Genomic DNA, 26831 nt, shown 5'->3' on the forward strand with positions numbered 1-26831 from the left:
AGTAAGTTTTTGTGGTCTGCAAAGTGCATCTTATTTAGAAGTTACTAATAAGATTTTATAAGTGAGATTCAAATAATTTTACAATCTGTTATTTGATTGAGTTGCATATGTGTGTCAATATTTTATTAAATCAAATTTAGAAATGTGCAACACAAATGAAAAAGGGTGATATTACATGAACTGCAGCTAGGATATAAGATCCACCAATTATTATCTAGATTTATATTTTCTTTTTGATAAAGAAGCACTCCTCTTTTATGCTATTATACTTCAACAAAACGAGCTCACATTTGGACCCGTTGACTTGATGGGATTCTAAAGTGATGTGTGCCAATATTTAGAAAGTATAAATAGCAAGATAGAAAATTGAATATGAACAGGCAATTCATGTTACATCTCTAGGAAAGCGCTTTTTCTTGAAAATAAAAAGCCGTTTATTCCTTTCAAATATTTTTGGGGTATGCAGCTATGCACTCCACCACTGCTTCTGTGAATGTGCACTCACACTGTAGGGGTGACAACAGTGCTGCAGCCACTCACAGGGCTCCGCGTTACAGAGCTCTAGCGGATGAGCAGAGTGATTGGCTGCAGCGCTGCTGATCTGACGATCTGACGTTCTGACTTCACTGTTGCAGCCTTACACATTTACGGAGCAGTGGCTCAAGGCACAGTGGGAAGGTTGAGTATCAGCTAATTTTATAATTAAATAATGGTAAGGAAAAATTATTACGAGAAAAAAACCCCTTTAAATCCATGTTTTCGTTTACAAGTATGGTCCTCAAATCTTAAGGAATGTATCAGAAGGATTCTTGGCTGCATAACTTTTAAATGCCTTGCTTACGGAGTATCAGGGTATGTGCACACGTCAGTATTTCTTGCAGAAATTTTCCTGACAAAAACCGGACATTTCTGCCAGAAATCCGCATGCGTTTTTTTCGTGTTTTTTCATGCGTTTTTGACACGTTTTTGATTAGTTTTTGGTGCGTTTTTTGTGCGTTTTTTTCCAAATGCATAGAATAGCGGGAAAAACGCAGAAAATCTGCAAAATTAATGAACATGCTGCTTTTTTTACCGCGATGCGTTTTTTTTTCGTGGAAAAAAACGCATCATCTGCACAAAACATGCAGAATGCATTCTAAATGATATGATGCATAATGTATGCGTTTTTAATGAGTTTTTATAGCGTTTTTATTGCAAAAAACGCTAATAAAAGCGAAAAAACCTGAACGTGTGCACATACCCTCAAGGTGGCCATGCACATTATACATAAGTTGACTAAGCACCGGTATTTTGAGGACTTGCCAACCATCTTATGTATTTGGTCTTTCTTTTTTGGATTATTTTTCCATGTCAGGGAAAAAGATGGGGTATATTGAATTTTAACATGTCCAATCTTTTGTGCTGAGAGTCCTCAGTGGACTGGCTAACACGGTACCAAGATATTTATCTTTCGTGTATCAACCTTTTGTTCTGCATTGATTAACAACTCTGTTCCGTGGAGGATTGACACCTTTTCTCCTTTGATATCTATTTTTAGTGTCTTTACTTTATTAGGTAATAATAAAAATGTCATAGTTTTTTCTTGGTATATTGTTTAGGGCGTCTTAGATTACATTTTACTGGTTGTGATGATTGTTCTCCAGTTTGGAGTACATCGGAGTATATCCGTCCACCGCCTGAGACAAGACATTATTCAGACTTCTGTGTTTTTGTTTTAAGTCTAAATTTGTCCATCCGAGAGCACAGATTTTTGTCCACCATCTAGCACCGCGGGGGCAGAGGGAAACCCCAATCGTTAGGATTTATCAACGTTATTGTTGACATTCCATAGTTCTTGAACCATCTTGTTTTATGAAGCCAGATTTATACTACTTTGTTTTATTTTCATCATCATCTTCAATCCATTTTCTGTTTCACTATTGTTCTTTTTTTTCTTTTAATCATTTTGAAAAAGAACCCCACCGCAGGATTACCATACGCTGAATGAGGACGGAGAGCTCTGGCTGGCATATGAAGGGTTAAAACAGGCCAACAGGTTACCAAATTCATCACCTTGGGGATTAGGGATCTGCATTTTGCATCTTACTAACAATGGCGAGAGCTTAAACCATGCACGAAATTGGAAACGACAATACCGAACATGCCGAAAAATAACACATTTTGGCTTTTTAATTTTCTGCCCACATATTTATATTACTGATGCCTTCGCAAAGATACTTGCAGCCCAAGAGCACATGAGCCAGAAATTACACTGGTTCCCTTTACACTTGATTGGTGCAGGTTTAACAGCACACATGGGTATTGCGGTGGGTCTCCGCAGTCGAATGCAGTTCTCCTTATTTTCTCTCTGGGTTGTGTTTCTTGCTTTCATTGGTACAAGGTTAAATAAGATGAATACACCTGTGTCTTCTGCCCAGCAAATATTGCTTACTGCTGCCTAATAAAGCTTTAACCCTCCGGCAATGGAGCTGGGTTGCAATAGATTCGCTGTGGGAGGTTTCTTTTCTTTTTTTTTTTTTCTTTAGCGGTGCATTTTGGTGGTGGTTTTGTGGTTTTGTTTTTTTTTGTTTTTTGTTTTTTTTTACCATATTCTTTCACCTTCTCTTTTTGTCTTGACTGCAAAATCATTTTATTATCCAAAATTAAAGTATAATAATTGAAAAATAGACTAGATTGCAATTATTACATATCATTCTAATAACAACTTCTTTTAGTCCTTGTATTTTTGTGACATATAGGAATTTGGAGAGAGTATATGGAGACTTTAAATATTACTCTCCTAGCTTTAAATAGGCTGTATATCGGTCTAGCTGAGATGAACACTGTATTTCTGATCAATTCTTCATATTCGGATGTCTTAGTATTAAACAGAAGCATTTTTTATAGTAATCATATTATTTTTATTTTTTTTTGTATTTCATATTTACTTAACATTACGAATTAGTTTGTGGATGTATTTGCCTTGTAGATTGACAATAATCTGTCTTGCTATTAAATACGGCCATCAGAACGTTTTATATGCTTCTTTTTCCTATTTTATTGAATGGTTCAGTACAATATTGTTTATTTTTATATTCTTAAAATTATTCTGACTCCGCACACTTCTGTGTTAAGAGATGCATGCAGATCACACCTGTGTCCTGGCAGGCATCAATTGGATATTAGAGTATCCAAAATAACCCTTTAATTGGCAAACTGTTGGGGTTAGAGAGTGATATACTACCGATCATTTGGTATAAATGAAACGTGACAATAGGTATTTAATATCTTGGTCTCTGTTCACATGCCCGTCCTGACATTCTGCTTGTCTGTAGATTCAAGAACTGACAAGCAGAGCAATTAATCCTTTGTATCAGTTATGCAGAGGGGCCCCATTGGTACATTTTGATTGTTTTTTTCTTTTTTACCAAGTTCTTTTGCCTTCTCTTTTTATGTCTTTTTTAAGAAAGAAAAAATAAAATCTTAAGGCCAGAAAATGTTTTCGCTTCTAAAATCAGAACCCAGATGAGACCCCATAATAATAATAATAAAATAATAATTAATTAAGCAACAGACAAACCGAATAATTGATCCTTTGCATTGTCTGCTAGTTGTACATTTTCGTTGTTTTTTTCCTTTTACCAATTTTTTTTGTTTTTCATTATTATCATTCCATACGGTGATGGTTTTTTTTTTTAGAGAGGTGAAAAAAGTTCTGGAAGAAGAGGCATTTCTTCCTTTCTAAAATGAGAACTCGGGCTGACCTCATAATAATGAGCTGGGCCTCTGTTTCCATATCCATAACTGGTGAATTGGATTAGTTATTCCGATTCTCTTCCTGAAAGAATGGACACAGTCTCTGTATAAAGATTACAAATCGGCTCAATGATGCCAGGGTAATCGCAGTCTTGACTCCAAGTTTTGTGAGTGCTCGGAAGGTGAAGGGCCAAAAAACAGGAATCGTCTAGAAGGGAATCCAGCACCACAACGTGCAAAGTATTGGTCTTTTTTATTCAATTAGTACCGGACAATGTATAGAAATCATTTATTTTTGGTACATGTTCCTGTATCAGTGGAATTAAGGAGATTAATATTTTGCAATAACGATGTGGTGCTGAATTCCTGAAGGTAGGTGCACATGTTCAGTATTGCCAACACATTTGTAACTGCAGCAGATTTTTCTGCTGTAAATCTGTTGCAAATACTGATGTATAGGCAGGAAAAAGGCAGCATAAATCTGCACTTATTTACGGATTTTACATGCCATTTTTTTTGCATTTTTTTCTTTAGAATAGGTGAAAACTCCACAAGAATTGACATTCTGCAGATTAGAAACCGCTTCAAATCTTCAAGGAAAAATGAGACTTCAGGAATATGATTCACTTTGCTGGTACTAGGAAATCCTTCAGTTTTGTAACAAATCTGTGGAGAAAAAAATGTGACAAAAACGCAGCAAACACTTAACTTGTGCCTGTACCCTAAGGCCACGTGCACACGTTGAATATTTGGTGAGCTTTTTACCTCAGGATTTATAAGCCAAAACCAGGAGTGAAACCGTCAGAGGAAAAGTATAATAGAAATACATCACCACTTCTGTATTTATCACCCACTCGTAATACTGAGGTAAAACGTCACCAAATACTGAACATGCGCACATGGCCTCAGGGTGCATTTACACTTGACAATTATCGGGACGTGACCGTTCCTATGACCGCCATTGTAAGCAGGCTGCCAATCCTCCAACGGACGTGTAAAATGCTCGTTTGTTGTATGAAATAATATTCAAGTGTACTAAATATCCACCTTTCTGTGTCTGACCATGCAGGAACATGGTCTCACCATACCCACAGCTCCTGAGCAGGGGAGGAATTAAAAGGGATGATATACTGTAGATAAGACAGCACAGTATTGCAAATTGTTTTATTCACATAAGACTTTGCCTAAAAACAGGCAGCATGTTTTGCCACACGAAAAGAATCCGCTGTGATCCCATCTATATACGCGCTCCCCCCTCCCCTGCCCAGAGCTGTGGTGTGATCAGACCATGTTCCTGCAAGGTCAGACACGGCCATTACACTGTACACAGCAGGGGCACATTTATAAGATTGTCTCAGCACAGGAACATTTTATTTAAACGCATCCATTGTAAAACTTATTATTATTCCAAGATCTATTAAATAAAATATACTATGTTTGGGAGAAAACCCCTTTAAGTAAAATTGAACAGAAAAAACGGAATGTACGATTAGACATGTGAGCAGAGCCTTATGTATATGCTAAATTGTCAAGAGCTTGCAGTTTCAGGCCTGAAGCCTCAGATACTCATGAGAACAGTTATTGTTCTGTACTGTGCTGGTTCAGCTTTGTTATAGGGACAGTTGTATTCATGAGTTTCTTCCTTCTCCATATAGACAACACTGAAACAGCAGAGCTGAACGACGACCTGTTTCTTCTGTGTCCATTTATCTGTCTTAGATGGCCTTTATTAAGAACATTTCCTTATCAGCTTGGACCAGTGCTTGTTGCAAACAATTTAAAGGGTCGTCCTTACACATTAGACTAAGGCTATGTGCACACGTACAGGTTTTTTCGCACTAAAAAAGCTATAAAAACTCATTAAAAACGCATACAGTATGCATTCTATCATTTAGAATACATTCTGCATGTTTTGTGCACATGGATGCGTTTTTTTCCGCGAAAAAAACGCATCGCGGTAAAAAAATGAGCATGTTCATTATTTTTGCGGATTTTCTGCGTTTTTCTCGCAATTCTATGCATTTGGGAAAAAACGCACCAAAAACACGTCAAAATCGCGGTAAAAACGCATGCGGATTTCTGGCAGAAATGTCCGGTTTTTGTCAGGAAAATTTCTGCAAGAAATCCTGACGTGTGCACATACCCTAAAGTTGCTCAAAATATCTGATTTCAGTCATAATGAACGTCCATTAGATGAAATTTAAAGGGGTTTTCCCCACAAACAAAAGCTAATTTTAATCAATAGAATGTGGAATAATAATATCCATAATTGGATTTGTTTAAATAAAATGTCCTTGTGCTGAGATAATCTTATAAAATGTGCCCCTGCTGTGTGCTGTGTAATGGCCGTGTCTGACCGTACAAGAACATGGTCTGATCGCACCACAGCTCCTGGGCGGGGGAGGATGCAAACAAGTATAATTAAAAAAGAATTAACCTGATCGTTAAATGGTGTAACGAGAAAACATATTATGGAATGCTGTAGATAAGCCCTGAAATGCAGTGGCTGCATCTTATAGCGGCCAAAACAGCTGACCTTTTCCCTTTAAGTTGTTACATATACAGAACAGAAGTAATATTGTAACAGCCCCGGGGAACGTATACATGGAGCAGAGAAATATTAAGGATCCTCCGGCTAGATAAGACATCAGGACTGATTATCATAGACCAAAGCCATGAGCAAAATGCTGGAGGAATGCTAGTATCAGGTTTGCAGCGCTTCAGACTGAGATGAGGAAAGGAAAAAAAAGAACACACATAGCAAGAACGAAATATAACTACTGCGATCCTTGAGGGTCAGGGAGAACAATTGTTTTCGTAGCCAAGAATTTTCTTAGGCTTAGGTGTAATGCTGCCACTGTTCTTCGTCTAACAACCCCAATAACACCAGTTTAGGTCAATATTACTCCACCTTTAGTTCGCCATAACAAGTGTGACTGCCAAATTAACATTGAGAAATTTGCCTTTATTTGTTGCAGTTTACTAATGGTTGTCGTGTAAAATGTGTTTGGACTGCTAACCATAATGATTTTGTTCTGTAACCTTCTAAAGGTACTGTCACACTAGACGATATCGCTAGCGATCCGTGACGTTGCAGCGTCCTCGCTAGCGATATCGTCCAGTGTGACAGGCAGCAGCGATCAGGCCCCTGCTTGGGAGATCGCTGGTCGGGGAAGAAAGTCCAGAACTTTATTTCGTCGCTGGACTCCCCGTAGACATCGCTGAATCGGCGTGTGTGACACCGATTCAGCGATGTCTTTGCTGGTAACCAGGGTAAACATCGGGTAACTAAGCGCAGGGCCGCGCTTAGTAACCCGATGTTTACCCTGGTTACCATCCTAAAAGTAAAAAAACAAACACTACATACTTACCTACCACTCTCTGTCCTCCAGCGCTGTGCTCTGCACTCCTCCAGCGCTGTGCTCTGCACTCCTCCTGCTCTGGCTGTGAGCGTCGGTCAGCCGGAAAGCAGAGCGGTGACGTCACCGCTCTGCTTTCTGGCTGCCCGGCGCTCACAGCCAGACCAGAGAAGCAGAGCGCCGAGGACAGACAGCGGAAGGTAAGTATGTAGCGTTTGTTTTTTTACTTTTTAGGATGGTAACCAGGGTAAACATCGGGTTACTAAGCGCGGCCCTGCGCTTAGTTACCCGATGTTTACCCTGGTTACCGGGGATCGTTGGTCGCTGGAGAGCTGTCTGTGTGACAGCTCTCCAGCGACCAAACAGCGACGCTGCAGCGATCCGGATCGTTGTCGGTATCGCTGCAGCGTCGCTATGTGTGACGGTACCTTTAGCTTTTCTCTGCCCTTCTCATATGTGCTGTCCTGACTGGCAGCTATAACCGGTGTGATGGGTTTCGCAGCATGCAGTGCTGAGGGGAGATGGAGCTTTGCAGCTGTGCTTCCTTGTGAGGGATAATAATGTGTGTATGTTAAGTATCTACCTTTTTCTCGCTGGATTATAGGGTTCTAGAAACACAGTTACAAGCTCAGAAGAAGACTTATGAAAATGAGGTGGAATCTCTGAGAGGAGAGATCCAGGGTCTTAAGGAGGAGAACAATCGTCAGCAACAGCTCCTTGCCCAAAATCTTCAGCTGCCTCCTGAGGCACGCATAGAAGCCAGTTTACAGCATGAAATCACCCGGCTGACAAATGAAAACTTGGTATGCAATATAACAGGACTGACCTTACACCTAACCACCTGCTTCAGATCACTATACACCATAAATCATGGAGTGACATTTGTATAATCATTGCTTTCTTCATTATGCTCATTAATCTCATGTGTAAATTTATTGTATGGTTGAGTGTAGCTAAAATAGAAAATAATGTAGGGCTTCATTAAAAATAACAACAAGCTTTCTCCAGACTTTAGTCTCCATGGTAACAGACTACAAGTGTACAATAGTCTCATTGTTTTGAGGAGCCCATGATGCCACTCTTCAGAGGAGATTCAAACAGGAGAACAACTTGCAAGTGGCCACTTTAAGTAGCTTTTCTCATGACTGCATACACTTGGCTATGAAGTTCAAAGCTCAATGAGGTTAGAAAACCAAAAAAGTGCTTTAGTAAGTCAGTAAAAAGTAGGTAGGATTATTTAAAACAAGAAAATGATAAGGGTGCCCATACTTATGCACCTGTCAAATTTTGTTTGAATGCAGATTGCACATTTTCTGTTAGTACAATAAACCTCATTTCAAGGCAGAAACATTACTGTGTCCAACAGTTATTAGATATATGAAACTGAAATAGCTGTTGCAAAAAAAACAATTTTTATAAAACATTAAGATTAATAGGGCTGCCCAAACTTTTTCATATAACTGTATTTTAATCTATTTGCAAAGTGGCTCTGTTTTAGGTGCAAGTGTAAAAAGCAAAGAACAAAATCTTTGTAATATGAACATCCCCTATAAGTTGTACATAAAATAATGAGACATATAATGATCAGTTATAATAAAGACCAACTTTGTTAGCAGTTAATGATAATTCACATGTAGATTAAATAGTAGAAATCTAACCAGTAAAATGGGTTTGCTGCTTGCCAAGTACTAGTAATGATATGCCGAGCGTTTTGGGGCCACACTTGGCTTCTGAGCCTTCTCTTGGTGGAACATGATAGTATTGCTGACCTGTAATGTGGCGTAGCATTGTTGGATAGTAGTAAGTTTCGGGCCACAGATGAGATATATGCAGAATAGCCTGAATAAAGGACATTTCACCGTCTTTCTGGCACAACCCTTGTTGATTAGACTTGTGTAAGAATGTGAGTTGGTGTTATATTTGCCAAAGCCTTCTATAGAAGTGTGTTCCACAGTGTTTGGACATGTTAACGTTTATTGAGTAAGCTACTGCAGTGAGCGGCTCCATCTATTCTGCCTGTTTTTTCAGTATTTTGAGGAGTTATATGCTGATGATCCAATGAAGTATCAGTCGTACCGGATTTCACTTTACAGACGGATCATTGTATGTAAATCATGCGCCTGATTGTTCTGTCGCCTTAGCCGTGTCCTAGAGAACTAACAGTATTTCTGCCGGCCTGGCCGCCTGTCTAGTGGCGTTTGTGTGACGAAGCTGCGCGCTTTCATTACCCCACAGCTTTCCGTCTCATCGTTTCGTGTCTTCATGTTGAGTCCTGTGACAAATGCACATTTTCTGACTAACTCCAGCTAAATGCAAGGCTGCTGCATGCTGAGTGCGCCAATCACATTGTGTGTATAGTGCTACGCTCTAGATGTTATTAAGGTTATTCCAGCTTGTGAACAGAATAAGTATCTTATAATTTCTTGTAATGCGCTGATTCCTTTCTACTACTAACCCTTGTGTAATTTGCTATGACCCATGGCACTATACAAGTGGCACCATGCCTTATGCAATGCCCATGGGGGGCTCTTCAGTCATCACTCACAGACATGTCTGCAGTTTGAAACACATCTTTTTGTATCTTGTATATGTATAATGTGGGTTTACAGTAACATATGAAAAGTTTTGTTTTAGACACTAAGCATTTTATGACACCTGGTATGGAGTAGTCATTTCTGTATAGCTCTTTACCATCAGATAGAAAGGGGTATATGATTAATGTTATAGGAGTTATCTGGCGCCACTTCAGTATCAGAGGTGAACGGTGCAGATGACATTATAGTCCCACACACCAGGCAAGACATGTGCCCGATTGGCAAGTATCCTGCTCATTAGAATTGGGCACATGCACAATTCCTGCTAATCGTGTGGTATAAGGGTCCATTTTTACATGCACTGACTGGCGGCACTAAACAACCGCTGATGGCTAAATATTTACCTGTTGGAAGTAGTATCCTGCTCATACAGGTAGTCCGATCACTGAACGATCTGCACAAGTCCTTTTAGACCGGACGATGCAGTTCTGAGAGAGAACAATGATTTTTATTTTTTTTAAAAGCAAGCCTAAAAATCATTTATCTTGACGACCAATCATTTTGCTCATTAAGTCCTCCATTATACTCTTTCAGTGTAAATGCAACTGAGAGCCACTGAATGGCGTTGTTAGGTTCTTTCTTGATCTTAAGCCATGTTTTTTACTAACAGAATCTGAACTTATGTAATAAGAGTGGTGTTATTAAGACAATGTTATCATCTCTAGGACCTAATGGAGCAACTAGAGAAGCAAGATAAGACCGTCAGGAAGCTGAAAAAGCAGCTGAAAGTGTTTGCAAAGAAAATCGGAGAGCTTGAAGGTAACACTACAGAGTTCAGATGAATCGTTGTATATTGTCAGATGGTACAATTTTCGTGTTTCATTTAATGTCTCTAACTAGGAAATTTCCCTTTCATTTGTTACCTTATTTATTTTTTCTCCTTTCTAGTGTATATTGCTGATAAACACTGGTAACAATCACCACTCACAATTCACTGGGTGATTTGCTAACGTATTATTTTAGAATTATTAATATAAGCATACCCCTTTTCTGTAGTTGGTCAAATGGAGAACGTGTCTCCTGGTCAAATAGTGGATGAGCCGATACGTCCACTTAATATTCCCCGAAAAGAGAAAGACTTCCAAGGAATGCTGGAGTACAAGAGGGAGGATGAGCCGAAGCTGATTAAGAACCTTATACTGGGTAAGCTGTAAATGGTGATTGTGACTTAGAGATAATATGCCATATGGAATAACTATATCTATATAGTTATTCCATAGTCTATACTTGTTCACGGTTCTTACTGTCAGCCATGCACATGGAGAAGATATCACATTTCAAGTCTGCTGACTTCTCTGTAAAATCGGAAAAGACTGTAAGACTTGTAAATGCAGTACAATAATAAATCTGACTACATATAAATAGACTTCAGTATCAATCATATCTCCTCTAGAAGTGCTGTCTTGTATGTTAAAGGGGTTTTCTAGGTTACCCCCCAAAATTATATAATATAAACTATCTGGGTGTGGATGTAATGAGCTCCCAAACCTCCTGTTGCCTTTTATTTTCATTTTTAGCTCCCATTCAACCCCTTGTAGCCATCCTTGTAGTTATTACGTATATCCTGAACTTCCAGCTTTTTCTTCCACTGTCTAGGCTACATTTCTCAAGAGGTATAGTTGCATCTGTCCCACAGCTTAGTCAATCCCCCCACTTACCTCTCATCATTGAGATGCCCACTCCACCTACAAAGAACCATTTTAGAGATTCCTATACAGTCTCAGAAGGATAAACTATTGTTCATGTTGTTTCTCGCACCTAACATGTTCATCCCACTCCACCTAACTTGACACACTTCGGCACCCATGACATTACAGGTGCTGACACTGGCACCACACAGGCTCGGTGTACTGTAGGGAGCAATGAGTTATATAAGGTAGTCGTTTATTGTAATGTAATCGTACCCTTTGGAACACTCGGCACCATCCTCTATGGCTGAAGTCACAAGCTGAAAAGATTACTTGATCTTTGTGGCACCCGCAGTGTGCTCCCCCTGCTTTCCCTTCCATCATGCACACATCCCCAGTCACTGTAAGCTTGCCAAGGATCACAAGCCACGGCACTGATATCACTATTCAGAGCTCACTGCAGAGCTGCTGGCTGAGCCCTTAAAAGCACAGACAGGAAATCTCTGTACTCTGTGCTTGAACAGACTGTAGCAGGAAATTAGGACCTAGAGGTCACTTCCCTTCATGTGACCGCTCAGGAGCAGAGCAGAATTTTAACAGCTTTGATAATCAGTGTGCCCAGGAAACCCCTGTAACTCCAATAATGCCACCTGTTATTTTCTCCGATACCAGACTTGAAGCCCCGTGGTGTTGCCGTGAACCTTATTCCTGGCCTGCCAGCTTACATACTCTTTATGTGTGTGCGGCATGCTGATTACCTCAATGATGACCAGAAAGTCCGTTCCTTGCTCACATCCACCATCAATGGCATCAAAAAGATCCTGAAGGTCAGTTATTGTTTTATTTGACAGAAGAAAAAAAAATAAGTCGGTACCTACCTTGAAACTGCTGAGCAATTCTAAAAATCAATATGCCACACTTCTACTGTCTTCTGGGGATCCCATGGCCACGTTACAAGGAGCGGTAGGGTTTCAGTATATCTAGGTTGTGAAATACTAAATGAGTCTGTAGATGTGGGTTAAAGTCGTTTCCTTTTATTTAAATGTTAATTTGCCATGTTTATTCCATTTTAACTCAAAAAATACTGTCACTCATCCGTGGCACTTGTTTTCATTCTGGTGCTGCACTGGCAGGGCATCTAGTCACAATCGGCACATGACGATATTGTATGTGTGGTCTTCCTCCGCCCTTGTGTGCTGCCCAGGCACTTTCCTCATTACCATAATACATTGCCTAAACAGCCTGTCATTGTTGCCTCTGACCTGTCACTGCTGAGCAGGTTATTTTCCATGTGATATGTGTGTCACAGCTGGCTAAGAGCATGTTGGCTGGTATCACCAGACCTTATGGTGGACTTGGAGTGTAAGCAGGTTCAATGACTCAGAAAAGTTTAATTCTGGGGAATTTATTTAAGTAAGCTCGAAACTCTTCACATTTTAGGCAATTAATATGGAACATCTTGGTTGATAGTTTTTAAGGCTGAAGGTAGACTTAAGTCTATCAAGTTTAACCTATAGCCTAACATGTTGATCCAGAGGAAGGTAACAACCCAATGAAGTAGACACGAATAGCTCCATATTAGGGGAACAATTCCTTCCCTACTCCACATACAGCAATCAGACTAGTTCCTTAGACCAACGCCACATCACAGAATCTAGTGCCCATAGCCTATAATATTATATATTTCAAGAAAGGCATCCTGGCCCCTCTTGAAGTTCCTGGTATAAGTTGTATATGTCCAAATTGGACAGCTAAAACTTCAATTGGTCTTGTACATAACATAGTATACAAATATTTATTGTGACATGGAATTTCACCATTGTTCTCGTACATGGAAAGTAGTTTGGCAACTGTCTATACCGATTATTTGTCAGTACTCTGGGTATTGTGGCTCATGATCAAAGCAGACACCGTGTTTGTGCTCTATTTTTGGAAGGAGTCCATAGAGACTATGTCTGGAGAGAAGCAATGATGCAAGACGCTCAGCGTGACTGCGGCCTTAATATTGACAAAAAAAATGTGTGATACTGAGACTGTAATGTAGGATGGCTCCAAGCCAGAGCTGGCATTCTCTCCGGCCCCTGAAAGAGGGAGACGTTCCGCATCATGGCATCTTTCAACTGCATAACAATGGCGTGGTTATCTGCTACTCTCAAGCCCAGGCGCTGCTTAGTCTGTTTGTGCTGATGACCCTTCTAATCTACCTGTAACATTTGGACAACAACTTGCCCAATTTGCCTCAGCTCTCTTATAATAAAATATTTATTCCATGTACATTGAAACTTTATTAATGAGTTATAAATAGATCACACGATGATTAAAAACCGATTGTTCCTTTATTTAGAAATAAGAAACCCGCTAAGTGATTGCTATTGTAATCGACGAGTGTGCTGGTCCATATATCCAATTATGCAGAAATTCATGTGTAAATGTTAGCGGTGATAGCCGTACATAGCACTGCTATAAAATAGAGGAAACCATTCACCAATAAAACATTACAGAGTGCTGCACATAGTGCTAATAGTTTATTGAGCGTGAATTGAGACACATTGGGTCATTTGTTGTCCCAGCGGCAATTTGCAACCAGTGCGGTACATATAATATATACTGCACCCTGTCTCGTAAGTGGCAGATATAACGTTCCACATCTGTATGTCCTCTCCTGGATACTCTTACTTGGCTTCTTGCATTCTGCCTTATATTCACAATTGTACTTCTTTCCGTTTTATTGATTCTTTTTAATCTCGTTTAATAGTCATTTTTCAGTTTTACAGTGTTCAACACTTGTTTTATTTATTTTTCATTTTCTATGACAGAAAAGAGGTGATGACTTTGAAACCGTGTCCTTCTGGCTTTCCAACACCTGCCGATTCCTTCATTGTCTGAAGCAGTACAGCGGTGAAGAGGTAACATTTCATCTGATTATTGTGGTCTAAGGGGTAACGTTTCTCCTTGTGGAGAGTGACAAGCCAGGCCTGGCATGCCAGAGTGAGGAGACTTATACGCCATACATGCTCCTATTAATAGGTAGCACTAGAGTTCAAGTCTTCTTCTAATTGTCTTTAAAAAGACAATTTGCACATCAGAATATTTGAAATTCTTAGAACAGTTTTTGTTACAAAATATACATTTTTACTTCTTAAATATTAATGAAATAACACATACTTGATATAAATCTTCATTTTCATATGACAACATTAAATAAACCTGATGAGGCTATGTTTTTTGTTTTTTTCTCCTAACCTTAATGTTTTTATGTAGGGTAATTTTAATCAACTTTTTAACGAGTAAACGTTGCACATGCACAGTGCCCCTCTATTTAATGTCAATGGAAACCACATCAGTGGAGTCCCAACGATGGGATTCACAGTGACCTGACTCTTACCAACTAGCCTGTGCATAAAAGAAACAAGTATGGTCAGTTTGCCAATGTTGTCGATAGTCCCTCCACACGGCAGGACTTTGCACACAGGCTCCATGTGGATTGTACTATGGTTTGAATAATGTAGAATTGTGGATTACCAGTATTCTGTTGATAGCTGGTAAGTTGTGGTTTAGGGAAGACCCCATTGAGGGCTAAATTATACAACACCTTCTGGTTTCATAATTTTTTTTTTTTTTTACCTCAATATACGTTTTTAAGAAAGTTAGAATTTATTTTGTTTTTTAAATAAAACATAAATCATAAAGATAAGTGTAGATGGTTGGTTAACCCTCCACTCTCTGCAGGCATTTATGAAGCACAACTCAAGTCGGCAGAATGAACATTGTCTCACAAATTTCGATCTTGCGGAGTACAGACAAGTATTAAGTGACTTGGCTATTCAGATATATCAGCAGCTGGTCAGAGTGCTCGAGAATATCCTACAACCAATGATTGGTGAGTAATATGAAATTACTGAGATCTTTAGATTTTCATTTCGGTAATGCTAGGCCTTGAAAAAGGTTAATGTGTTGGGAATATATTAGGTTAAAAAGAAAAACCTATTATCTAAAGGTACCCATCCTCCGTAGATGACTGTCAGATGCTCATTCAACTGACGGCTGTCTTTCCAGAGTTCTCTATACTCGTGCAAGCTTGGTGGGTTTGTCATAGTCCAAGTTCCATAACCATCTTCTGTATAGTAGAAAAAAATCACAATTCATTTCTATGTCAGTAGCAGGAGGAGCTGCTGTTTTATTAGTTACAACAAAAGTTAGCTAAAACTGTTCAGTGCTCTCTTTAGGAAAACCTAAACCTATTCCACAATTAAAACATACAAGAACATAAGAAAGTGACTTTAAAAAAGACGCAAATGAAAAACAAGTGAAACTTACAAAAAAGCAGACAAATAAAAGGTGCAAACGCAATGATGAATCGGCCCCTATCTGTACAATTCATACTCTTTTTGCTCTTATTGAACGAAAAAAGAATTTTGTTGCTACTTGGGCTAATAAGAGTGCAAATGTGTTCCCAAATTATTCATCCTCTACATAAGGCTGCACGGTCTCAGTATTAGTATACTGTATTATAGAAGATGAGCACTTTTTCACAGATCCATCAGAGATTCTTATGCTAGTATTTTAGCATAAAATGCTTTGAAAAGTAGCAAAATTTTGGCACTAGGTGAGGCTGCTTTAAAATTTCCAAGTTTTGGCAGTCTCACGCCATTTTCACCCAGCTCTGATAAAGTGGGCAGAGCTGGGTTGCGGCATGGCAGCCCCTGCTTGTCAAATTCATGGCAAGTGGCGGTGCTTCTTACGCCACAAATACTTCAGTTTTGGTTTGGGGTGTGGCAACCTCCGCTCTTCAAATTCATGACGAGTAGCAGCGTTCCCAGACTGAAGTAAGATTTGTGGTGACACACGCCACTTTTCAGACGTGCTGGACTCATTAAGAAGTATGTATTTCTTAATGAATCTGAAGCATCTGACTACAGAAATGCCTTCTCTAAAAGACCAGCATAAAAAGCGTCCCTTATGATAATGTGAATTACAATTTTTATGCTGCTTGAACCAAATGAATATCAAAAAACCTCATACATCATTGTATTTATAGCATTATGTTTGATTATTATGTGGCATAGCTTGCATATTGCTCATAGATTTGTGAGGAGTTTGTATGTTCTCTCCATGTTTCAGGGTTTCCTACTGCTCTCCAAAGACATACTGAAAAAAAAACTTAGATTGTGAGCCGCAATGGGGACAGTACTAATGTCTGTAAAACACAGTGGAATTCATGGTGCTATGTAAGTTAGTAAAATAAAATATATTGATTAGTTCATTTAATTTTCTTTCTGTCTACGTTACTTTAGTTTCTGGGATGTTGGAGCATGAGACCATTCAGGGTGTCTCCGGGGTGAAACCTACAGGTTTGAGAAAGAGGACATCCAGTATAGCAGATGAAGGAACGTATACCTTGGACTCCATAGTGAGACAACTGAACACGTTCCACTCCATCCTGTGCCAGCATGGTATGGATCCAGAGCTCATCAAGCAGGTGGTGAAGCAGATGTTCTATATTATTGGCGCTGTCACACTTAACAATCTGCTGCTCAGAAAGGACATGTGTTCATGGAGCAAAGGGATGCAGATAAGGTATGGACCATGAAAGTGAATCACTTTTATAGACTGTAGAGCATTGTAAGGACCTTTCTCTGTGGGGAAAAACTGATCAAAGCCAAACGGGTAACATTCCCTGACAAGTGCTTCAGACCCTTCAGTCTCAGGGGGTCACAGTACAAAGATTTTACATTATTCTATTGTCTGCTAATATCTCTAATGTGAAAAGTCATCTGGAACTCAAGGATTTGGTCCACTCAGCGATTAGTGGTAGCCACATTCTTCTCATAAAAATATTTTGTATATTCGGCATTGTAAATTCTTTGATATTTACCCTGGATTACCATTCGTTATTTTAATAATGTTGTATTTTTCCTTAGAGGGGTTATCCAGTTAACCCCTATCTGACCTTGGACGGGATAGTACGTCCAAGGTCAGATCCCCTGCTTTGATGCAGGGCTCCGCGGTGAGCCCGCACCAAAGCCGGGACATGTCAGCTGTTTTGAACAGCTGACATGTGCCCGTAATAGGCGCGGGCAGAATCGCGATCTGCCCGCACCTATTAACTAGTTAAATGCCGCTGTCATAGACAGCGGCATTTAACTACCGCTTCCGGCCGGGCGGCCGGAAATGACATCGCCGACCCCCGTCACATGATCGGGGGTCGGCGATGCGTCTCCATTGTAACCATAGAGGTCCTTGAGACCTCTATGGTTACTGATCGCCGGTGGCTCTGAGCGCCACCCTGTGGTCAGCGCTCACAGCACACCTCCATTTCTGCTACATAGCAGCGATCAGCAGATCGCTGCTATGTAGCAGAGGCGATCGCGTTGTGCCTGCTTCTAGCCTCCCATGGAGGCTATTGAAGCATGGCAAAAGTAAAAAAAAAAAGTTGAAAAAAATGTTAAAAAAATAAAAAAATATAAAAGTTTAAATCACCCCCCTTTCGCCCCAATCAAAATAAATCAATAAAAAAAATATCAAATCTACACATATTTAGTATCGCCGCGCTCAGAATCGCCCGATCTATCAATTAAAAAAAAGCATTAACCTGATCGCTGAACAGCGTAGCGGGAAAAAAATTAGAAACACCAGAATTACGTTTTTTTGGTCGCAGCGACATTGCATTAAAATGCAATAACGGGCGATCAAAAGAACGTATCTGCACCGAAATGCTATCATTAAAAATGTCATCTCGGCACGCAAAAAATAAGCCCTCAACCGACCCCAGATCACGAAAAATGGAGACGCTACGAGTATCGGAAAATGGCGCAATTTGTTTTTTTTTTTTTTGTTTTTTTTTTAGCAAAGTTTGGAATTTTTTTTCACCACTTAGATAAAAAATAACCTAGTCATGTTAGGTGTCTACGAACTCGTACTGACCTGGAGAATCATAATGTCAAGTCAGTTTTAGCATTTAGTGAACCTAGCAAAAAAGCCAAACAAAAAACAAGTGTGGGACTGCACTTTTTTTGCAATTTCCCCGCACTTGGAATTTTTTTCCTGTTTTCTAGTACACGACATGCTAAAACCAATGATGTTGTTCAAAAGTACAACTCGTCCCGCAAAAAATAAGCCCTCACATGGCCAAATTGACGGAAAAATAAAAAAGTTATGGCTCTGGGAAGGAGGGGAGTGAAAAACGAACACGGAAAAATGAAAAATCCCATGGTCATGAAGGGGTTAAAACAAGTTATCACTTATCCTCAGGATAGGTAATAACTTACTGATCAGATTTGCTGGACTTGCTGGTCAGATATGCTGAGGAACACCTTCCAACTAGAAGATTTGGGAATGTTTATCCTCTTTACAAAATGGTGCAGCAGGCCACTCCATTCATTCCTTGTAGGGTTGTCGGAAAAATCTGAGGGCAGCGCTCAGCAGTCCATTGTGAATGAGTGGAAGAGCGGATGAGTATGCTCACTGCCGCTCTATTCTAAAAGGGACAAGAGTTCCACATTCTGCAGATCGTTGTAAGTCCCTGCGGTCTGTACCCCACCTTCCAACAAGTTATCTTTCCTGTGGAAAGGAAATAACTTATTTTTCACATTCTCCACGCTAGCACCATGGAGAAAGAAGGAGGATCCGCTCCATGGACAGGAAAACCTACAGCTTTAAAAGGCAGAGCCCTATAGTACGCTTCAGTGGTTTCCTGTCCTTGTGGAATACTCAAGAGCTCCCTGGTGCTGCCGGCAGAATGAAGATCTTACCAGGAGCTGGAGATCCAGCATCATGCGGATGGATGTCCCTGGCTAACGGACATGCAGGAACATCTCTCCAGAGGCACGAGGCCAAAGAAGTGCATAACTGGGAGCTGGCAGCGAAGCTATGATTTCAGTTCCAGTGGTACGGCCTGGTATGGTGCAGTGCTTCACCAGAACCCAGGCATAGCATCCAACGTCACTTCCGGTGGTGCGGTGCATCCTTGGGAGCCAGCATATGAATATTCTATTCTGGGGGCACGGCATGGTATGGCGCGATGCTTCCTTGGAATGAGGTTGGGAGTCTTTAGGGGGCACAACCTGCTAAGGTGAAGTGTGTCCCCAAGTGGCAGCAGCGGCTACAGCAAGGGGGGGACGATTCAGGAGCGCCCACTCCTGTCCCTGTCCGGGGGAAAGAAGATAAAATCCTCCCTCTACGTCAACAACATGCTGCAAGAAGGCGTTCTGGATGGAGGACAACAGCCAGCCTGTAGAGCCTACAAAATCATCCCTTTCGACCTTGGTAGTCCTGCTGGTCAACCCTTTTAACTCTTTCCAAAAAATTGCTTTGTCAACCGGAGGTTGGAAGGTTTCTATAAGCAGTGTATGCATCTAGTAGTATGCACAGCTGCAGTTACTAGGCAGTAAATGTCTATAAAATAGAGTGCATAAATTGCTTCATTCGAAGGGTAATGGCTCTCAATTGACAAGATTTTCTTGTATTATTATGGTTCATCAGTTTACCCCTTAGCGACCGCCGATACGCCTTTTAACGGCGGCCGCTAAGGGTACTTAAACCACAGCGCCGTTAATTAACGGCGCTGTGGAAAAAGTCAATAGCGCCCCCCAGAGGCCGATTTTCTCCGGGGTCTCGGCTGCCGGGGGTAGCCGAGACCCCAGAGAACATGATTCGGGGGGTTTTTAACCCACCCCGCATTTGCGATCGCCGGTAATTAACCGTTTACCGGCGATCGCAAAAAACAAACAAAAAAAAAACCCGCAATCTCTTTTTACTTTCTCTGTCCTCCGATGTGATCGCACATCGGAGGACAGAGAAAAGGGGTCCCAAGTGGCCCCCCAATACTCACCTAGCTCCCCCGATGCTCCTCGCGTCTCCCGGTGGGTGCCGCCATCTTCAAAATGGCGGGCGCATGCGCAGTGCGCCCGCCGGCCGGCACCGGGAGAATCTTTGGGGTCTCGGCTGCCGGGGGTAGCCGAGACCCCAAAGAGCATGATCGGGGTCGGTTTTACCGACCGCTGTTTTGCGATCGCCGGTAATTAACTGTTTACCAGCGACCGCAAAAAAAAAAAAAAAAAGTAAAGTGTAATTCTCTGTCCTCTGATGTGATCGCACATCAGAGGACAGAGAAATAGGGGGATTCGGGGACCCTACAATACTCACCTGTGTCCCTGGATCCTCTTGCTGCTCCTCCTGGCCGCCGGCAGAAGAACATGGCGAACGCATGCGCAGTGCGCCCCCCATCTGTCTCCATCTGCCGGCCGGTTAGGGTAGGGGTAGGGTTAGGGCTAGGGTTGGGGCTAAATTTAGGGTTAGGCTTCTTTCACACTTACGTCGGTACGGGGCCGTCGCAATGCGTCGGCCCGACATACCGACGCACGTTGTGAAAATTGTGCACAACGTGGGCAGCAGCTGTAGTTTTTCAACGCATCCGCTGCCCAATCTATGTCCTGGGGAGGAGGGGGCGGAGTTACGGCCACGCATGCGCGGTCAGAAATGGCGGATGCGACGTACAAAAAAACGTTTCATTGAACGTTTTTTTGTGCCGACGGTCCGCCAAAACACAACTGATCCAGTGCACGACGGACGCGACGTGTGGCCATCCGTCACGATCCGTCGGCAATACAAGTCTATGGGCAAAAACGCATCCTGCGGGCACATTTGCAGGATCCGTTTCTTGTCCAAAACGACGGATTGCGACGGAATGCCAAACGACGCAAGTATGAAAGTAGCCTTAGGGTTAGGGTTGGGGTTAAAGTTAGGGTTATAGCTGGGATTAGGGTTAGGGTTTGGATTAGGGTTGGTATTAGGGTTAGGGTTTGGATTAGGGTTGGTATTAGGGTTAGGGTTGGCATTAGGGTTACGCTTGGGATTAGGGTTAGGTTTGGGATTAGGGTTAAGGTTAGGGTTGTGATTAGGGGTGTATTGGGATTAGGGTTAGGTTTGAGGTTAGGGTTGAGATTAGGATTAGGGGTGTGTTGGATTTAGGGTTTTGATTAGGGTTATGGTTAGGGTTGACATTAGGGTTGTTTTGGGGTAAGGGTTGTGATTATGGTTAGGGTTAGTGATTAGGATTATGGATCAGGTTGGGATTAGGGTTAGGGGTGTGTTGGGGTTAGGATTGGAGCTAGAATTGGGGGATTTCCACTGTTTAGGTACATCAGGGGGTTTCCAAACACGACAGCCAATTTTGCGCTCAAAAAGTCAAATGGTGCTCCCTCCCTTCTGAACTCTGCCGTGCGCCCAAACAGTGGGTTACCCCCACATATGGGGCATCAGCGTACTCGGGATAAATTGGACAACAACTTCTGGGGTCCAATTTCTCTTGTTACCCTTGTGAAAATAAAAACTTGGGGGCTACAATATCTTTTTTGTGAAAAAATAAAAATATTTTTTATTTTCACGACTCTGCATTCTAAACTTCTGTGAAGCACTTGGGCATTCAAAGTTCTCACCACACATCTAGATAAGTTCCTTGGGGGGTCTAGTTTCCAAAATGGGGTCACTTGTGGGGGGTTACTACAGTTTACGTACCTCAGGGGCTCTGCAATCGCAACATAATGCCCACAGACCATTCTATCAAAGTCTGCATTCCAAAAAGGCGCTCCTTCCCTTCCGAGCTCTGCCGTGCGCCCAAACAGTGGTTTACCCCCACATATGGCGCATCAGCGTACTCGGGATAAATTGGACAACAGCTATTGCAGTCTAATTTCTCCTGTTACCCTTGTGAAAATAAAAACTTGGGGGCTACAATATCTTTTTTGTGGAAAAAAAAAATATTTTTTATTTTCACGACTCTGCATTCTAAACTTCTGTGAAGCACTTGGGCATTCAAAGTTCTCACCACACATCTAGATAAGTTCCTTGGGGGGTCTAGTTTCCAAAATGGGGTCACTTGTGGGGGGTTACTATAGTTTAGGTACATCAGGGGCTCTGCAATCGCAACATAATACCCGCAGACCATTCTATCAAAGTCTGCATTCCAAAAAGGCGCTCCTTCCCTTCCGAGCTCTGCCGTGCGCCCAAACAGTGGTTTACCCCCACATATGGGGTACCAGCATACTCAGGACAAATTGGACAACAACGTTTGGGGTCCAATTTCTCTTGTTACCCTTGTGAAAATAAAAACTTGGGGGCTAAAAAATCTTTTTTGTGGAAAAAAAAATATTTTTTATTTTCACGGCTCTGCATTATAAACTTCTGTGAAGCACTTGGGCATTCAAGGTTCTCACCACACATCTAGATAAGTTCCATGGGGGGTCTAGTTTCCAAAATGGGGTCACTTGTGGGGGATTTCTACTGTTTAGGCACATCAGGGGCTCTCCAAACGCGATATGGCGTCCGATCTCAATTCCAGCCAATTCTACATTGAAAAAGTAAAACGGCACTCTTTCTCTTCCAAGCTCTGCGGTGCGCCCAAACAGTGGTTTACCCCCACATATTGGGTATCGACGTACTCAGGAGAAATTGCACAACAACTTTAGTGGTCTAATTTCTCCTGTTACCCTTGTGAAAATAAAAATTTGTGGGCAAAAAGATCATTTTTGTAGAAAAAATGCAATTTTTTTTTTTCACGGCTCTACGTTATAAACTTCTGTGAAGCACATGGGGGTTCAAAGTGCTCGCCACACATCTAAATAAGTTCCTTAAGGGGTCTAGTTTCCAAAATGGTGTCACTTGTGGGGGGTTTCCACTGTTTAGGCACATCAGGGGCTCTCCAAACGCGACATGGCGTCCCATCTCAATTCCAGCCAATTCTGCATTGAAAAAGTCAAACGGCGCTCCTTCACTTCTAAGTTCTGCGGTGCGCCCAAAAAGTGGTTTACCCCCACATATGGGGTATTGGCGTATTCAGGAGAAATTGCATAACAAAATTTATGGTTACATTTCTGTTTTTACACTTGTGAAAATAAAAAAAATGGTTCTGAATTAAGATGTTTGCAAAAAAAAGTTAAATGTTCATTTTTTCCTTCCACATTGTTTCAGTTCCTGTGAAGCACGTAAAGGGTTAATAAACTTCTTGAATGTGGTTTTGAGAACCTTGAGGGGTGTAGTTTTTAGAATGGTGTCACACTTCATTATTTTCTATCATATAGACCCCTCAAAATGACTTCAAATGTGATGTGGTCCCTAAAAAAAAAATGGTGTTGTAAAAATGAGAAATTGCTGGTCAACTTTTAACCCTTATAACTCCCTAACAAAAAAAAATTTTGTTTCCAAAATTGTGCTGTTGTAAAGTAGACATGTGGGAAATGTTATTTATTAACTATTTTTTGTGACATATCTCTCTGATTTAAGGGCATAAAAATACAAAGTTTGAAAATTGCAAAATTTTAAAAATTTTCGCCATATTTCCGTTTTTTTCATAAATAATCGCAAGTAATATCGAAGAAATGTTACCACTAACATGAAGTACAATATGTCACGAAAAAACAATCTCAGAATCAGCGGGATCCGTTGAAGCGTTCCAGAGTTATAACCTCATAAAGTGACAGTGGTCAGAATTGCAAAAATTGGCCTGGTCATTAAGTACCAAATTGGCTCTGTCACTAATGGGTTAAAAGTTCATATAATATTGTAGTCATTGTGTTGTACTACTATATTATGGGATTATATGAGCACTAATTAGTTTTAGATTGTATGAAGAAGTTGCTGATAATTATTATAAAGACAGATTTCAGCCAAACCTAATTTTTTTTGCCAAACAGTTAATTTTTGAGAATTGAGTTTTGGGCCATTTCTTCCTCTTGCTCTCCGCAGTTGGGCCAGTGCTGCTCCACTTGAAAGCATTGAACTGCATGGGTGTGGCTTTCAAAGGGAGTTGTAGTGACAATAATTTTGGAGAATGATTGATTGCGTATACCATGTGCCATTTTTTAGTTTCGGATTAGTAAATTGAGGCAAGTGTGATTGAGGGAATATATTACGTGAGTTACTGGTCAGATCACTGGAGTCTGGAGAGTGGATTCCATTGACACTCAATGAGGGGATGGCTAAAATATTGGCCTTTTGTTTGTCTACAGGTACAACGTCAGCCAACTAGAAGAATGGCTACGTGACAAGAATCTGATGAACAGCGGAGCTAAAGAGACACTTGAACCTTTAATTCAGGCAGCACAGTTGCTGCAAGTGAAGAAGAAAACTGATGAGGATGCAGAGGCAATCTGCTCCATGTGCAATGCTCTGACTACTGCCCAGGTAAGTAACCAAGGGGTACGTACTACAAGTATATTACAGCAGATGGCTTTATATGTCTCTGGAAGTGATCATTTATTCATTATATGGCACAGCTATGTAGTTGGGTACACATTACACACTTGGGAAGACATATAGGGACCTGTGATACAGAGAGAAAGGATGGCCATAACCAAACTAGCTTACAGTCCGAGTAGTGCAGGGACTAGATGAACTAAGTAGTACTATCCCAATAGTAGGTGGGATAGCCATAAAGTTCAGACCAGTGATATTTGTATCATGCTACTTTTCTGCGCCCCCTACTATCGCTGATGCGTGCAGTCTCCCGTATTGTACCCACCCAGACAATTTCTGTTTGCGATTTGCTGTATATCTGCCATTAAATATATAACATAAGATATTGTCTTCACAGATTGTGAAGGTGTTGAATCTTTATACTCCTGTAAATGAATTTGAAGAGCGGGTACTGGTATCCTTTATACGTAACATACAGGTAAGGCGTGCTGCATTTTCCTCTCATGTCCACAGCAGTATAGGAAGTTATAGTCTATATTAAATGGCAATTACAAGTAACTCAATAGCTTACATATGGTGTACCAATAGAAAACTGAAAATTGAACTTTCAGTTACACTTAGGCTTAGTTCCCACACAGAGTATTTGTTGAGTTTTTAATGCTGCAGTTTTTCACTGCTCAAGAAAAGCAGTGTAAAGTATTACAGTTCCAGCAGTGTGTACGGGATATATATTTTATGACCACTGTTTGTTGTTTTTATGCATTGTGAATACTGACCTGTGGCGATCAGTTGAACATTGGGCTCACTTTATTACTTAAATGGAATCTGTCATGATGAAAGTGCTGGAACCACGTTATAGTGCAGTTAGGAGATGAGTATATTGATACATAGTTTTGAGCAAAAATATTCCCTATAACCAGTGTTTTAATCATTTTATCCTCTGCTCATTCTAGGCCCAGTGGGTGGTCCTATCAGTGACTGACAGCAACCTCTGTATAAGTGTATCAGGGTGGATCAGGGAAATGCTGTAGATATAGTATATCTTGACTTCAGCAAAGAATTTGACAAAGTATCTCACATAATCCTTTTTGAAAAACTGACTAAGGGTATGTGCACACGATGCAGATTTAGTGCAGAAAAATCTGCTGCAGTTCTGCACTAAATCTGCATCTCCTGGCAGAATCTGCAGGTGCGTTTTTGATGCGTTTTTTGAGCACAAATCTGCACGAAAAACGCATGAAAAACGCATCAAAAACGCACCTGCAGATTTCTATTATGGAGGGGTGCAGAAACGCTGCAGAACTGCACAAAAGAAGTGACAGGCACTTCTTTGAAAACTGCAGCGTTTCTGCGCAGATTTTTCTGCACCATGTGCACAGCTTTTTTTTTTTCCCATTGATTTACATTGTACTGTGATCACAGTGCAGTTCTGCAGCGTTTCTGCTGCAGAAAAATCTGCAGCAGTTCTGCACTAAATCTGCATCGTGTGCACATACCCTAAGTATGGAATGGACAAGGCAACGGTTAGGTGGATTCATAACTGGCTTAGTGATCGGACCCAAAGAGTGGTCGTTAATGGCTGCACATCCAGTTGGAAGGAAGTCTCAAGTGGGATACCACAGGGTTCTGTCCTGAGCCCTGTATTGTTCAGCATCTTTATCAATGATTTAGATTAAAGGCCCCTTCACATTAAGCGACGCTGCAGCGATACCGACAACGATCCGGATCGCTGCAGCGTCGCTGTTTGGTCGCTGGAGAGCTGTCACACAGACAGCTCTCCAGCGACCAACGATCCCGAAGTCCCCGGGTAACCAGGGTAAACATCGGGTTACTAAGCGCAGGGCCGCGCTTAGTAACCCGATGTTTACCATGGTTACCAGCGTAAAAGTAAAAAAAAACAAACACTACATACTTACCTACCGCTATCTGTCCCCGGCGCTGTGCTCTGCACTCCTCCTGTACTGACTGTGAGCACAGCGGCCGGAAAGCAGAGCGATGACGTCACCGCTCTGCTTTCCGGCTGACCGACGCTCACAGCCAGTGCAGGAGGAGTGCAGAGCAGAGCGCCGGGGACTGACAGCGGTAGGTAAGTATGTAGTGTTTGTTTTTTTTTACTTTTACGCTGGTAACCAGGGTAAACATCGGGTTACTAAGCACGGCCCTGCGCTTAGTTACCCGATGTTCACCCTGGTTACCAGTGAAGACATCGCTGGATCGGTGTCACACACGCCGATCCAGCGATGTCCACGGGAGATCCAGCGACGAAATAAAGTTCTGGACTTTGTTCAGCGACCAACGATCTCCCAGCAGGGGCCTGATCGTTG

At 41.3% G+C, this 26831-nt stretch overlaps 1 protein-coding gene across 5 annotated transcripts in view; it reads left to right on the forward strand.

Moving 5' to 3' along the window:
- The window catches only part of MYO5A (myosin VA), a 256332-nt gene that overhangs the window by 219666 nt on the left and 9835 nt on the right, over positions 1–26831 (forward strand). For 2 of the 5 annotated variants that reach the window (XM_069765977.1, XM_069765976.1), the window contains exons 30-40: positions 1955–2035; positions 7699–7897; positions 9123–9197; positions 10354–10447; positions 10685–10831; positions 11989–12143; positions 14133–14222; positions 15046–15196; positions 16611–16893; positions 24321–24495; positions 24905–24985. In XM_069765977.1, the coding sequence (XP_069622078.1) occupies positions 1955–2035; positions 7699–7897; positions 9123–9197; positions 10354–10447; positions 10685–10831; positions 11989–12143; positions 14133–14222; positions 15046–15196; positions 16611–16893; positions 24321–24495; positions 24905–24985 (1531 nt within the window). The remainder of the gene's footprint in view (positions 1–1954; positions 2036–7698; positions 7898–9122; positions 9198–10353; positions 10448–10684; positions 10832–11988; positions 12144–14132; positions 14223–15045; positions 15197–16610; positions 16894–24320; positions 24496–24904; positions 24986–26831) is intronic. The other 3 variants (XM_069765978.1, XM_069765979.1, XM_069765980.1) reach the window with 3 other exon arrangements.

The sequence above is a fragment of the Ranitomeya imitator genome, chromosome 4 (assembly GCF_032444005.1).
Source record: "Ranitomeya imitator isolate aRanImi1 chromosome 4, aRanImi1.pri, whole genome shotgun sequence".
In the NCBI taxonomy this organism is placed as follows: domain Eukaryota; kingdom Metazoa; phylum Chordata; class Amphibia; order Anura; family Dendrobatidae; genus Ranitomeya; species Ranitomeya imitator.